Raw genomic sequence first — 10,155 nt, forward strand, 5'->3', positions numbered from 1 at the left:
GCTTCTAGGGTTCTAATATTTTATGTTGCTAACATTTGGCGTACGGCATGCATACGTAACGTTCTGTGCTCCCAACCTCGACTTCTGAAAGCTCTTTAATTTCCAAGATTCTAGGATTGGAACATTGACAGGTCAAACGTTCTGAGATTGGAATGTGCCTTGTCCCGAATCTGCCCTGACAGTTCTTTTTTTTTTTTGGCTGCACAGCAGGGCATGTAGGGTATCTTAAGTTTCCCATTTTGTCCCGCAGTGGAAGCGCAGTCTTAACCACTGGACAGCCAGGGACGTCCCATCTAACTTTACTTTTTTAAGAAAACTAGACTTTTTAAAAAAAAATCAGCAAATTAAAAATATTCAGATTAAAAAAGTACTTCTAGGCTGTCGGGAAAGGTATTTCGCCTAGGTCTAGAACCCGGAACCTACGACCCGGGCCCGGCCCGAATCTGTAGAAGAGGGAGGAGCCATTTATCCTTTACCAAGATGGCGGCCTTCAAGCCTCCTCGTGGCTCCAGCCACCCTACCAAGATGGCGGCCAGCGGAAGTACGTCACTGGAAGGGGCAGGATTTCGGCGCGCGCATGCCCCAAACCGGATTTCCGGGTACCGGCGGTGTGGCTCTTTCTTTAACAAGATGGCGGCAGGAAGTAATGGTGGTGGTGGCGGGCAGTGCTCGAAAAGCGAGACCGATACCGGCTTCTTGGGGCTGCGGCCCACGTCAGTGGATCCAGCGCTGAGGAGGCGGCGACGAGGCCCAAGAAATAAGAAGCGAGGCTGGAGGCGGCTCGCTCAAGAGCCTCTGGGACTGGAAGTCGATCAGTTCTTGGAGGACGTGCGGCTGCAGGAGCGCACGAGTGGGTGCGTAGGGCTGGACTTCCGGCAGCAGGACCAGGTTCTGTGTAGCGGGGTGGGAAGCCGTGCTGCCTGGGGTTAGTTCCGGCGGGCTGGGAGCGCCTGTTTGGACACAGCCGAAGAAACCCAGCAGGTGGGCCGAGGACTCTGGGCAAGAGGCTGGGAGACTTGATCAGGTTACCAGATACGAGACTCCCAGGTAAACCGCGTATAGTTTTCCTGATGTCTGCGTCCAATGACCCACCGTAGTTTAGTGCGTTTTACGTATTAAATTCTGCAAATTGGACGGAGGGACCCTGGCCTAGAGGGGACTCCAGGCGGTTAGTGCGTGGTTGAATGACCATCATAAGAAAACCTGGCCCTGAGAGGTTAAACCTGCTCCTTCCGCAGCCCCCTCCGATCTATGGCTGACATTCTGCATTTCCATCTCCCAGTGGCTTGATATCAGAGGCCCCCGATGAGAAACTTTTCTTCGTGGACACTGGCTTCAAGGATAAAGGTGAGGAAGGGTTTCAGTGGCGGTTTATGGCGATTAGTCGTTACCTAGGCCACCTCGTGGAGAAGGAAATGGCAACCCACTCCAATATTCTTGCCTGGAGAATCCCAGGGTCAGAGGAGCCTGGTGGGCTGCCGTCTATGGGGTCGCACAGAGTCGGACACTACTGAAGCGACTTAGCATTAGCAGTAGCAGCAGGCCACCTCGGCCTCCAAAACACGGCGTGGCTTGGATGGCAAACACCATCAGAAAAGGGTCTCTGCTATAAACAAGAGGACCTGAAATGAGTAGAAAGCAAGCTAATGACCAACCTAAATAACTCATTTTCTTTCTGAAGTTTCAGAGAAATCTCAGTGCCTAGAGAAGAAGCTAGTAGGGATCTGCCTTGATGAGTAGATAAGGACATAACTTAGGAGGTCTCCGTTAATTTGCAGAAAAGCAAACTAAGGACTTGTAAGGAAACAGCCCTGTCTAAGTCAGTAAGATGTGCTTTAATGAGAACAAAAGGATCAACTCGAATGAGTTGGTAAGAAACTTGTCTTGGCCTGCTTGCTTTAACTTGTCAAAATACAGGGTTGGAACCTGGCTAAAATAAACAGAGGAGAAGCAAGTTAGGGTTTGCTTCAGTGAGTAATAGGGTTTACTCTCAATACGTAGAGAAGATAAAGAATAAGCGGCCTTCTTTAAGGAGAGGATAGAAAAGCTAAGAGATGCATTTTAATAGGAAAGCCAACAGCTTTAATAAGCAAAATACCAGATTGCTGTTACAGGAGGATACCCTTTATGAGCATTTATGAGATCAGTCAGGGGATCTGGTCTATGGAAAATGAAGGGCCGTCTTTGGTGGGTGGGTGGAGTCTTTAAGCAGGTAAGAAAGGATTATTAAAGACGCTTTTACAGAAGTGAGGAAATTTGTTCTGTATACTGAAGGGTCAGGCAGGGAGCTGCCTTGGCAAGGAAATAGTTCTAGATTCTGTCTTAATTTTTTTTTTTTAAACAATGACAGCGATTGCATGCTTTCGTGGGTGATCACTGCTGTGGGATCTTGAAATGCAACAGACCCTCGAACAGTACAGGGGTTCAGGGCACTGACCTTCCCACATGGTCGAAGGTTCGCATATTATTTGTGATCAGCTCTCTACTCTCACTGTTATATCTATGGATTCTTGTAGTATTTAGTATTGAAGCAAGTCTGGGTATGAGTTCAAACCCGTGTTCAGTGGTCAGCTGTAATCATATCTTCACCTGACCTCTAGGGTAGGCATTAAACATTCTTGTTTTGGCCGCATAGGAGCAAAGTCACTTCCGTCAGGTTTCGTAGCCAGTGGAAGGATACAGATTTTGTCCCAGCATGTTTTGTCCTGGAGTTCTTACTGTGCTTTAGAAGTAAAGGCGGGAAACGGCCCCGTGCTGAGAATCAATGGTCTTGGGTCCGTCCTGAGTCCAGCTCCCTGGGCCTCATGTCACCTCGTCACTTTTTTCTCTTTAGTATTGAAGGTTCTGTGGCCACTTCTCTGCTGCCTCAGCAAGCCTCTTGTCTGCAGGGCTGTGGGGCTGGGTTCCCAGCACAGGGCTGCCTCCAGCTGGCTCAGGAAATTGGTGTGGGGGGTGGTCACAGCTTGGGCCCTGCCCCTGGGGGCCTCTTTCCTCAGGTGGGTGCCTGGGGTCTGCAGATCTGATGGCTCCAGTGGTGGGGGCGGGGGGTTGGGGAGGGCTGGAAGGCCCTCCTGGGTAGTGAGGAGGCCTGAAGTGTGGACTCTGCTCTCTGCCAACCCCAGAACTGAACAAGAAGAGGACCAAAGGCCAGAAGAGGTCACTGCTTCTCAAGAAGCCCCTCCGGAGCGACCTCATCCTAGAGAACACCTCCAAGGTCCCTGTTCCCAAAGAGTGAGTGACCCCTGACTGTCCTCCCCTCCCCCACCGCGCCCAGGTCTGGCCTTGTGCCCTTCTGTGGGGCCCCTACTCACTTCTTGGCCCCAAAGGAATTGTAGGGAAAAGGGGTGACAGGTGAAGCCTGCTGGTGGGAAGACGGCGTCGGATTAGGGGCTTTGGAGGACACACTGGAGGCAGTGAGGATGGGGCCCGGCTGGGGCAGGCAGAGAAGAGCCTAGACCTGCCCAAGGGCTTTGGGGCCGGAGGGCAGGGCTGGGCGGGCGCCCCCGTTGGGAGCAGGGTCCGGCAGGGCTTGGTGACTGACTCTGAAGGAGTGGAGGGGGCTGGATGGGGGGTGGGGAGCAGAGGGAGGCCGAGGTTGGTTTTGAAGCGACTCTGATTTCCCTGGAAGCCTCCCGGCTGAGGGCCCGGAGGCCGTGGTGGTGTCGGGTCTGGAGCTCAGCAGGGAGACAGGTGTGGGAAGCGGGCTCTGAAGCTGCCGGCCGAGTGAGGAGTAGCAGGAGCCTGAGAACACGCCTCAAGGAGGGAGGAGATGCTGGGGGTGTCTGAGGGGCAGGGGCGACTCACCCACTGCTCTGGGCTGCTTCTCCCCCACCCAGCGTCCTCGCCCACCAGGTTCCCAACGCCAGGAAGCTCAAGCGGAAGGAGCAGCTATGGGAGAGGCTGGCGAAGCAGGGCAAGCTGCCCGGGGAGGTGCGCAGGGCGCAGGCCAGGCTTCTCAACCCCCCAGCGGCCACAGCCAAGCCTGGGCCCCAAGACACCGTCCAGCGGCCCTTCTACGACCTCTGGGCCAAAGGCAGTGAGTGTCCCTGCCACCAGGCCCAGGCCTTTGGGTTGTGCAGTGACCTCAGGGAGCACCCTGTGGGTGTCACTGAGGGTCTTTGGCATAGTCAGGTGTCTCGAAGGGGCTCCCTGTCCTCGTTTCTGCTCTGCTTTCCGGAACGGGCTGATGCTGCTTTCTGGAACGGGTCTTTTCTGCTTTCTGGACCCCGTTCACATGCTCTTCCCTGGTGTTCGAAGCCCTTTGGGGTCTGAGAATCAGTCCCTCCTTGGCTATCTTTGCATAAGTACTTGGTGCCATCTTTCTAAAGGGAGGAGGGGTAGCAGGGAGCCCCTCGGGGCCAAGATGTTGTCCCACAGCCGCCCCTCACTGCCTCCACAGACCCTCTGGACCGGCCCTTGGAGGGCCAGGATGAGTTTTTCCTGGAGCAGACCAAGAAGAAAGGCGTGAAGGTGAGAGTTCATCATCAGGGCGTCCTCGGAGCTAGGGGTCAGAGGATGGGCCCATAGAGATGCCGTGTTAGAGCCCGAGCATCCTAGGACTGTGAACGCACAGGCTGGAGCCAGGCCATGCGCGGGTCTGCTGCCTCTGAGGGAGGAAGTGGAGCGGTGGGACGTTTTTTAGGGAGACGAGGGAAACCTTCACAGGGAAATTAGATGCTGCGAATGGGTTGGAGCCCTGGGGTAGTGAGTAAGCCTTTGGAGATGGAAGGGCGGAGCCTCCAGGCGAGGGCAGGCCTGTGGGGCTAGCTGGCGGGGAGGAGAACGCAGTGGGCAGCCCAGCTCTGGCTGTGAGCTTTATCTCAAGTGCTTCTGCACAGGAGAGCGGTGGTGTCGTGGGGTGCTCTGTGGAGGTGGGGTTGTGGTGGGTCAGGCACCCTGGCATGGAGAGGAATTGGGGGTGACCCAGGAGAAGTCCTCAGGCAGAAGCACCCAGCCTGGTGGGCAGTGGGGGCTGGAGAGGGGCAGCCTGGTGACCCCCAGGCTTTTGCTGGGGTGGGAGCCAGCTGAGCAGGGACACAGGGGTCTGGCTGGGGGTTGCTGCTCAGAGCTGAGCCAGTGCTCGGGCCCCCCGGGAGCTGTTAGAAAGCCATGGGCAGGTTTCAGCTGAGCTGGGAGCCGTGCCTTTGTCACAAGCTCTCGGGGGCCTGCTCTGAGGGTCTGTCGGCCCTTCGTCGGCTGTGCCCTCTGCTGACAGGGACCCTCGTACTCTCTGCCCAACCTGGCTGCCGATTGCAGTGGTGGCCTGATGACTGTGCCGCATGATTTTGCGAGTGTCCCCCACCACTTGGACGACAGGGACTCTTCTCAGGAAAGGCGAGCAGAGCTCCTGCTTGTCCTGGGGACGCCGTACCTGGGGTGCCGGTCCCTCTCTGCATCATTCAGATGCCACAGGCCCCTCCCAGGTTGAAGGCTGTGGGTTGTGCTGAGGCCTCTGCCACCTCCCAGGCCCGGGGTCCCAGCACTGGTGCCTGCGGGAGCTTGAGACGCGGGACTCCTGGGTCTCACCCAGCCTTGGTCTTGTCTTCCTCCAGCGGCCGCAGCATCTGCACACCAAGCCCTCTCGGGTACCTGCCGTGGAGGTGACACCCGCGGGAGCCTCGTACAACCCAGCCTTTGAGGACCACCAGGTACGCAGGTCGCCGCCTCGCCAGGCCTCTCTTTGGTCGGCACTTGGCCAGTCAGCATGTCCTCCCAGGGATCACAATCTTGTTGGGCAGACAGACCTCTTCCTGGACCATGATGTCTCACAGTGGGCAGGGCTGGGGTGGAGGGGCACGGAGGGAGCATCAGATCCAGCCTTGGGAATCAGGGAGGGCTTCCTGAAGGAGGGGGCATCAACACTGGGACTGGGGGCAGTTTGCTGTGGTAAGAGACGATGGGGTGTTCCAGAGAGAGGGAACAGCATCTGCAAAGGCCCGGAGGTGAGGGAGACAGCGGCATGTTTCAGACATAAACGCAAGAGGCTTTCAGCTGTCAGCAACAAACCACGTGACCACATGAGCCTTGCGGGTTGGCAAAGGTAGTTTAGCAACCGGAGAAACTGGTGGCGAGAGTCGCTGTTCGTTTCATAGGTGTCTGTTAGGCACCGATGTCACGAGCAAAGAGGACAAACACCCGCGGTTGGGGAGCACAGATTTCCCAAGAGAAACCCAGGTCACTAGTGAACACAGGTGCTCTGTGAATGCCAGCCAGGGTCGTTTACTGGGGGATGGATTCCTAGCCAGTTGGGCGGGGGCCGCGACCGTCACCTGGGGAGTGGTGTCTCGGAGCAAACCCATGCTGAACTCTGAGAGGACAAGGCTGGTCACTAAGGTGGTTCCTCACGGAGAGATCAGATAGTCTTTCTCTTTTTTTGAAGATAATTGAGATCTGATTCCCAGGCCGTTGTGATTTGCCCACATAGAGGGCACAGTTCAGTGGTGTAAGGTATATCCAGAGTTGTGCAGCACAGTCAGTTTTATACCATCTTCGTTACCCTGGAAAGAAGTCTCATGCCGGTTGGCCGTCATCCCCCAATGCCCTGTCTTCCCTGGTCTTGGACAGCCCCCGCTCTGCCCTGTCTGAGGAATTCCCATGTACTGGGGCAGAGTAGACTGTCCTTGAAGAGGAACGGGAAGAGCAGGGGTGAGGTTAAGAATTCGAAGCCCCTTGGCTGTTGTAGGGAGGCCAGGGTGAGGAGCAGAGCCTGAGCCAGTGCAGTGGGGCTGGGCACCAGGGTGAGGGTGCAGGTCGGAGGTGGGAGGGCCAGGTCTGTGACTCAAGGAGAGGCCCCCCGGGTCTGGGTCCTCACCTGCGTCCCCTTCCCCTCCCAGAACCTGCTCTGGGCGGCCCACGAGGTGGAGCTGCAGCGGGAGAGGGCGGCTGAGAAGCTGGAGCGGCAGCTGGCCCTGCCGGCTTCGGAGCAGGCTGCTACCCAGGTGAGCACAGACCCACCCTCGCCGCCCGTCCCGCCCCTGACCCGCACCTGACCCGCCCCCTCTCCCCAGGAGTCTGCCTTCCGGGAGATGTGCCAGGGGCTGCTAGAGGAGTCTGACGGGGAGGGCGAGCCGGGCGAGGGCCAGGACGAGGGGCCCGAGGCGGGAGACCTGGCCGCAAGAGAGGAGGCCTCACCCTCGCCCGGCCGCCCAGCTGCCCTGGAGAAGAAGACGGAGCAGCAGCGGCGGCGGGAGAAGGCTGCCCGGATGCTGGTGAGCGCCGCGGGCCCCGGCCTGCTTCTCCCAGGCTCACAGCCTGTCTTTAGGGGCTGTTTGGGATCCCTGAAGCCACTTGGTCAGTGGAGGACTAGTTCCCGACCTCATCTCTGAGGACACAGTGGGGAACATTCTAGGTCACGCCCCTGCCGCCGTGGGGCTTATGTTCGGGATGAGGGCTGGGGAAGGGTGTGTGAACCGTAGAGACAAATGGGTCAGGGCCAGGAAGGTGGGCTCAGCAAACAGTCCCCGTGGGGACATGCCTGTGACCTGGCAGCAGGTGGCCAGGGCGGGGTGTCTTCTGGCTGGGCCCCTGACCCTGCTGTCCCCACAGAGGATGCAGCAGGCTGCGGTGCGGGCCACCCGCCTCCGGCACCAGGAGCTCTTCAGGCTGCGCGGGATCAAGGCGCAGGTGGCACGGCGCCTGGCGGAGCTGGCCCGGCGGCGGGAGCAGCGGAAGGCAAAGCGGCTGGCGGAGGCGGACAAGCCCAGGCGGCTGGGGCGGCTCAAGTGAGGCCCGGCCCGGGGGCTCCCCGGGAGGCCGGGAGGGGTCCCCACCCCGTGGCGGGCGCCCTCCTACCTTTGCTTAGCCTGGGCTCCTCCCGGGAGACCCTCTTTCCCCAAAGCCCCAGGTTCTCGGACCCTTACTGCTGGGCCTGTAAGGTTCCCGGGAGCGGCCCCAGGTCCTGTGTGCCGGGCTGGGCTGACCCCCTGGACACCCCGCCCCGTGTCCTCCAGGTATCAGGACCCCGACATCGACGTGCAGCTCAGCTCAGAGCTCTCTGACTCGCTCAGGACCCTGAAGGTACTTGTCTGGCCAGGGTGCTGAAGGGGAGGCGCCCGTGCCCAGTGATGACACCCATCCTTGCTCCCCGTGTCCGCAGGGACTGTGGGCGACATCACGGCTACCCCCAGGCGGGGCCGGTTGGGCTAATGCCTGGGGGCTGAGGGCACGTGGTCCCCCAGGGTGATGGGCGGGTGATGCGATGGTTGGAGCCTGGGACCCTCAGAAAGTCTTTTCTCCTGGGCTGTCCCTGGTCCCCCAGCCCCACCCTTCCGTGTCTTTGGTCCCAGAGGGGTCTCCCTAAAGCTCAGAGCAAAGCTTGTTCTTCCCTCGCTCAGAAGCTGCTGTGGCTCCCCGGTGCCCCCAGGAGAAAACCCAGCTCCTCGCATGGCCATGGGCCCTGTGTGGTCCTGCCTGCTTCCGGGGTCCGGGCAGCGGGCCGCCCTGCACCCTTCTTCCTCTGACCCTCCAAGCCCCACTGCTGGCCCTACCCGTTCCCGCTTCTCCAGCCACCTCAGGGCTGGTCCACGGGTCAGTATCTGTCACCCCATGAGCTCAGGACCAGGCCGAGTCCCTGGTGTACACGAGGCCAGACTGGGCCCCTTGGCTCACAGGGGGACTGCAAGCCTGACCCCCCCACTGGCCTCCGTGGAGAGGTCAGGGCCCGAGGGTTTGTGCCAGGCGCCCGCTGAGGCCTCTCCGTATCCCGCAGCCTGAGGGCAACATTCTCCGTGACCGGTTCAAGAGCTTCCAGAGGAGGAACATGATCGAGCCTCGGGAGCGAGCCAAGTAAGGGCGGGGCGGAGGCGGTGGCGGGCCTCCGGGACCTTTCTGCGGTGGGTGGGCTGGTGGTCGCTGACTGCTGTCTCCTCTCTCCTCCAGGTTCAAGCGCAAGTACAAAGTGAAACTGGTGGAGAAGCGGGCGTTCCGGGAGATCCAGTGAGTGGCTACCCCTCTCCCCAGGTGTCTCCAGCTGGTCCCGGGGCCCTTCCCACACCCAGTCGCCGTGGCCGGGGGTGGAGTGATGCTGCCTTGGCCAAGCCCAGGAGAGGCTCAGCCCGCCAGAGCCACCGGACCCCAGGGTCGGGCCAGGGAGGGTGCCACAGGGGACGTGTGGGGGGGGGGCCCTGCCAGAAGAAAGGTGTCACATGGGCAGGATGTCAGGCCCCCTCCCCTGGTCTTCCCTCAGCCTCCCCTCTGTCCCCAGGCTGTAGCTGCCAAGAGACGCCGGAGCCCCACCCCACAATAAAGCACCTCCTGACCAACACCTTGCTACCTGTGACTCGTGACTCATCTCCCGGGGGCAACTGCTACCCCTGCCCGCCCTGCTTAGCACGCAGGGATGTGGGTGCCAGGACCTCATCTCCACCGAAGCCTGGTGGGAAGCCAGGGCGGGCCGGCAGGCAGAGGAGACAGGCCTGCGGTGTGGGTGTGCGCTTGGGTTTCTGATGCAGGGGGTGGCTATCCAGTGGTGGGGAGGCAGACCTTGAGAGCACCCCCGTCACAGGGCCGGAGCAGCAGCTGACGTTCACAACCTGCCCGTCCTGCCTCGTCCAGCCACCAGTTCAGGAGGCAGGAATGATCTGTCCCCCTTTTAAAAGTGAGGAAACTGATGCTCATCAGTAGGGGTTAATCCTCTCCTGCCACCGTAAAGGACTTTTTCAAATCTTTATCCTACAAGTAGTAAAGTGTGGTCTCACTGTAAGTCGTCACTGTGGTTCATAAATGTATCACAGAAAGGGTGAATATCGCCCTTGACCTTTGACCTCCATTCCAAACCTCTCTGCACAGGTAGCTAGCTTTCTCTGCAGTTTGCTGTGAATGGCTCCACCTTGTGTGAGTCTATTAAATTATATACACGGGTGTCAGAAAATAGAAGTCTTCATTTTTCTGCAATTTGGATAGGATGATATTCATGTGGTTCTATAATTTGCCCTGTAGCACATGTTGGGGAATTTTCTGCATCTGTGTAGGCTCATCTTTATTGTTTTCCACAGCTGCATAGAATTCCACTCACCCAGGCCCATATTACTCCTGGTGAAGCTGGAAGGGGATGGCTGTGTACCTGTGCCATTTCACCTGAGTTTGTAGGACAAGTACCTGGAAGTGGATCTCTGGGCTACAGGGAAAATGTCTAAAGGGTCGTTTGGATTCAGCCAC

The 10,155-nt window shown here is 58.7% G+C and overlaps 1 protein-coding gene and 1 non-coding gene across 3 annotated transcripts; both read left to right on the forward strand.

The window, feature by feature from the left end:
* The first annotated feature begins 620 nt into the window (after window positions 1-620).
* Window positions 621-9,262, forward strand: NOP53 (NOP53 ribosome biogenesis factor). 2 transcript variants are annotated; one of them, XM_086349654.1, is made up of 13 exons: window positions 621-854; window positions 1,283-1,347; window positions 3,123-3,231; window positions 3,837-4,036; window positions 4,400-4,470; window positions 5,553-5,648; window positions 6,834-6,938; window positions 7,008-7,208; window positions 7,546-7,721; window positions 7,950-8,016; window positions 8,708-8,784; window positions 8,878-8,934; window positions 9,185-9,262. In XM_086349654.1, exons 1-13 carry the CDS (start codon window positions 631-633, stop codon window positions 9,207-9,209), a joined length of 1,473 nt encoding a protein of 490 aa, XP_086205780.1. In that variant the 5' UTR covers window positions 621-630; the 3' UTR covers window positions 9,210-9,262. The 2 variants fall into 2 exon arrangements, with proteins under 2 accessions (XP_086205780.1, XP_086205781.1); XM_086349655.1 differs by having other exon boundaries at window positions 9,203-9,262.
* LOC147354137 (small nucleolar RNA SNORD23) lies at window positions 8,055-8,164 on the forward strand. Its single transcript, XR_015146734.1, has one exon. It is a non-coding gene; the product is annotated as a small nucleolar RNA SNORD23 (small nucleolar RNA).
* Window positions 9,263-10,155: the final 893 nt, after the last annotated feature.

The sequence above is a fragment of the Bos grunniens genome, chromosome 18 (assembly GCF_055505025.1).
Source record: "Bos grunniens cultivar Pamir isolate PY7600 chromosome 18, Bosgru_T2T1.0, whole genome shotgun sequence".
NCBI lineage: Eukaryota > Metazoa > Chordata > Mammalia > Artiodactyla > Bovidae > Bos > Bos grunniens.

Bases quoted from the DNA above. Each gene is read 5' to 3' on its own strand.
- NOP53 (XM_086349654.1), top strand. From the start codon at position 631: ATGGCGGCAGGAAGTAATGGTGGTGGTGGCGGGCAGTGCTCGAAAAGC. The intron at 1,348-3,122 runs GTGAGGAAGGGT...TGCCAACCCCAG, and splicing joins CACTGGCTTCAAGGATAAAG to AACTGAACAAGAAGAGGACC. The intron at 5,649-6,833 runs GTACGCAGGTCG...TTCCCCTCCCAG, and splicing joins CAGCCTTTGAGGACCACCAG to AACCTGCTCTGGGCGGCCCA.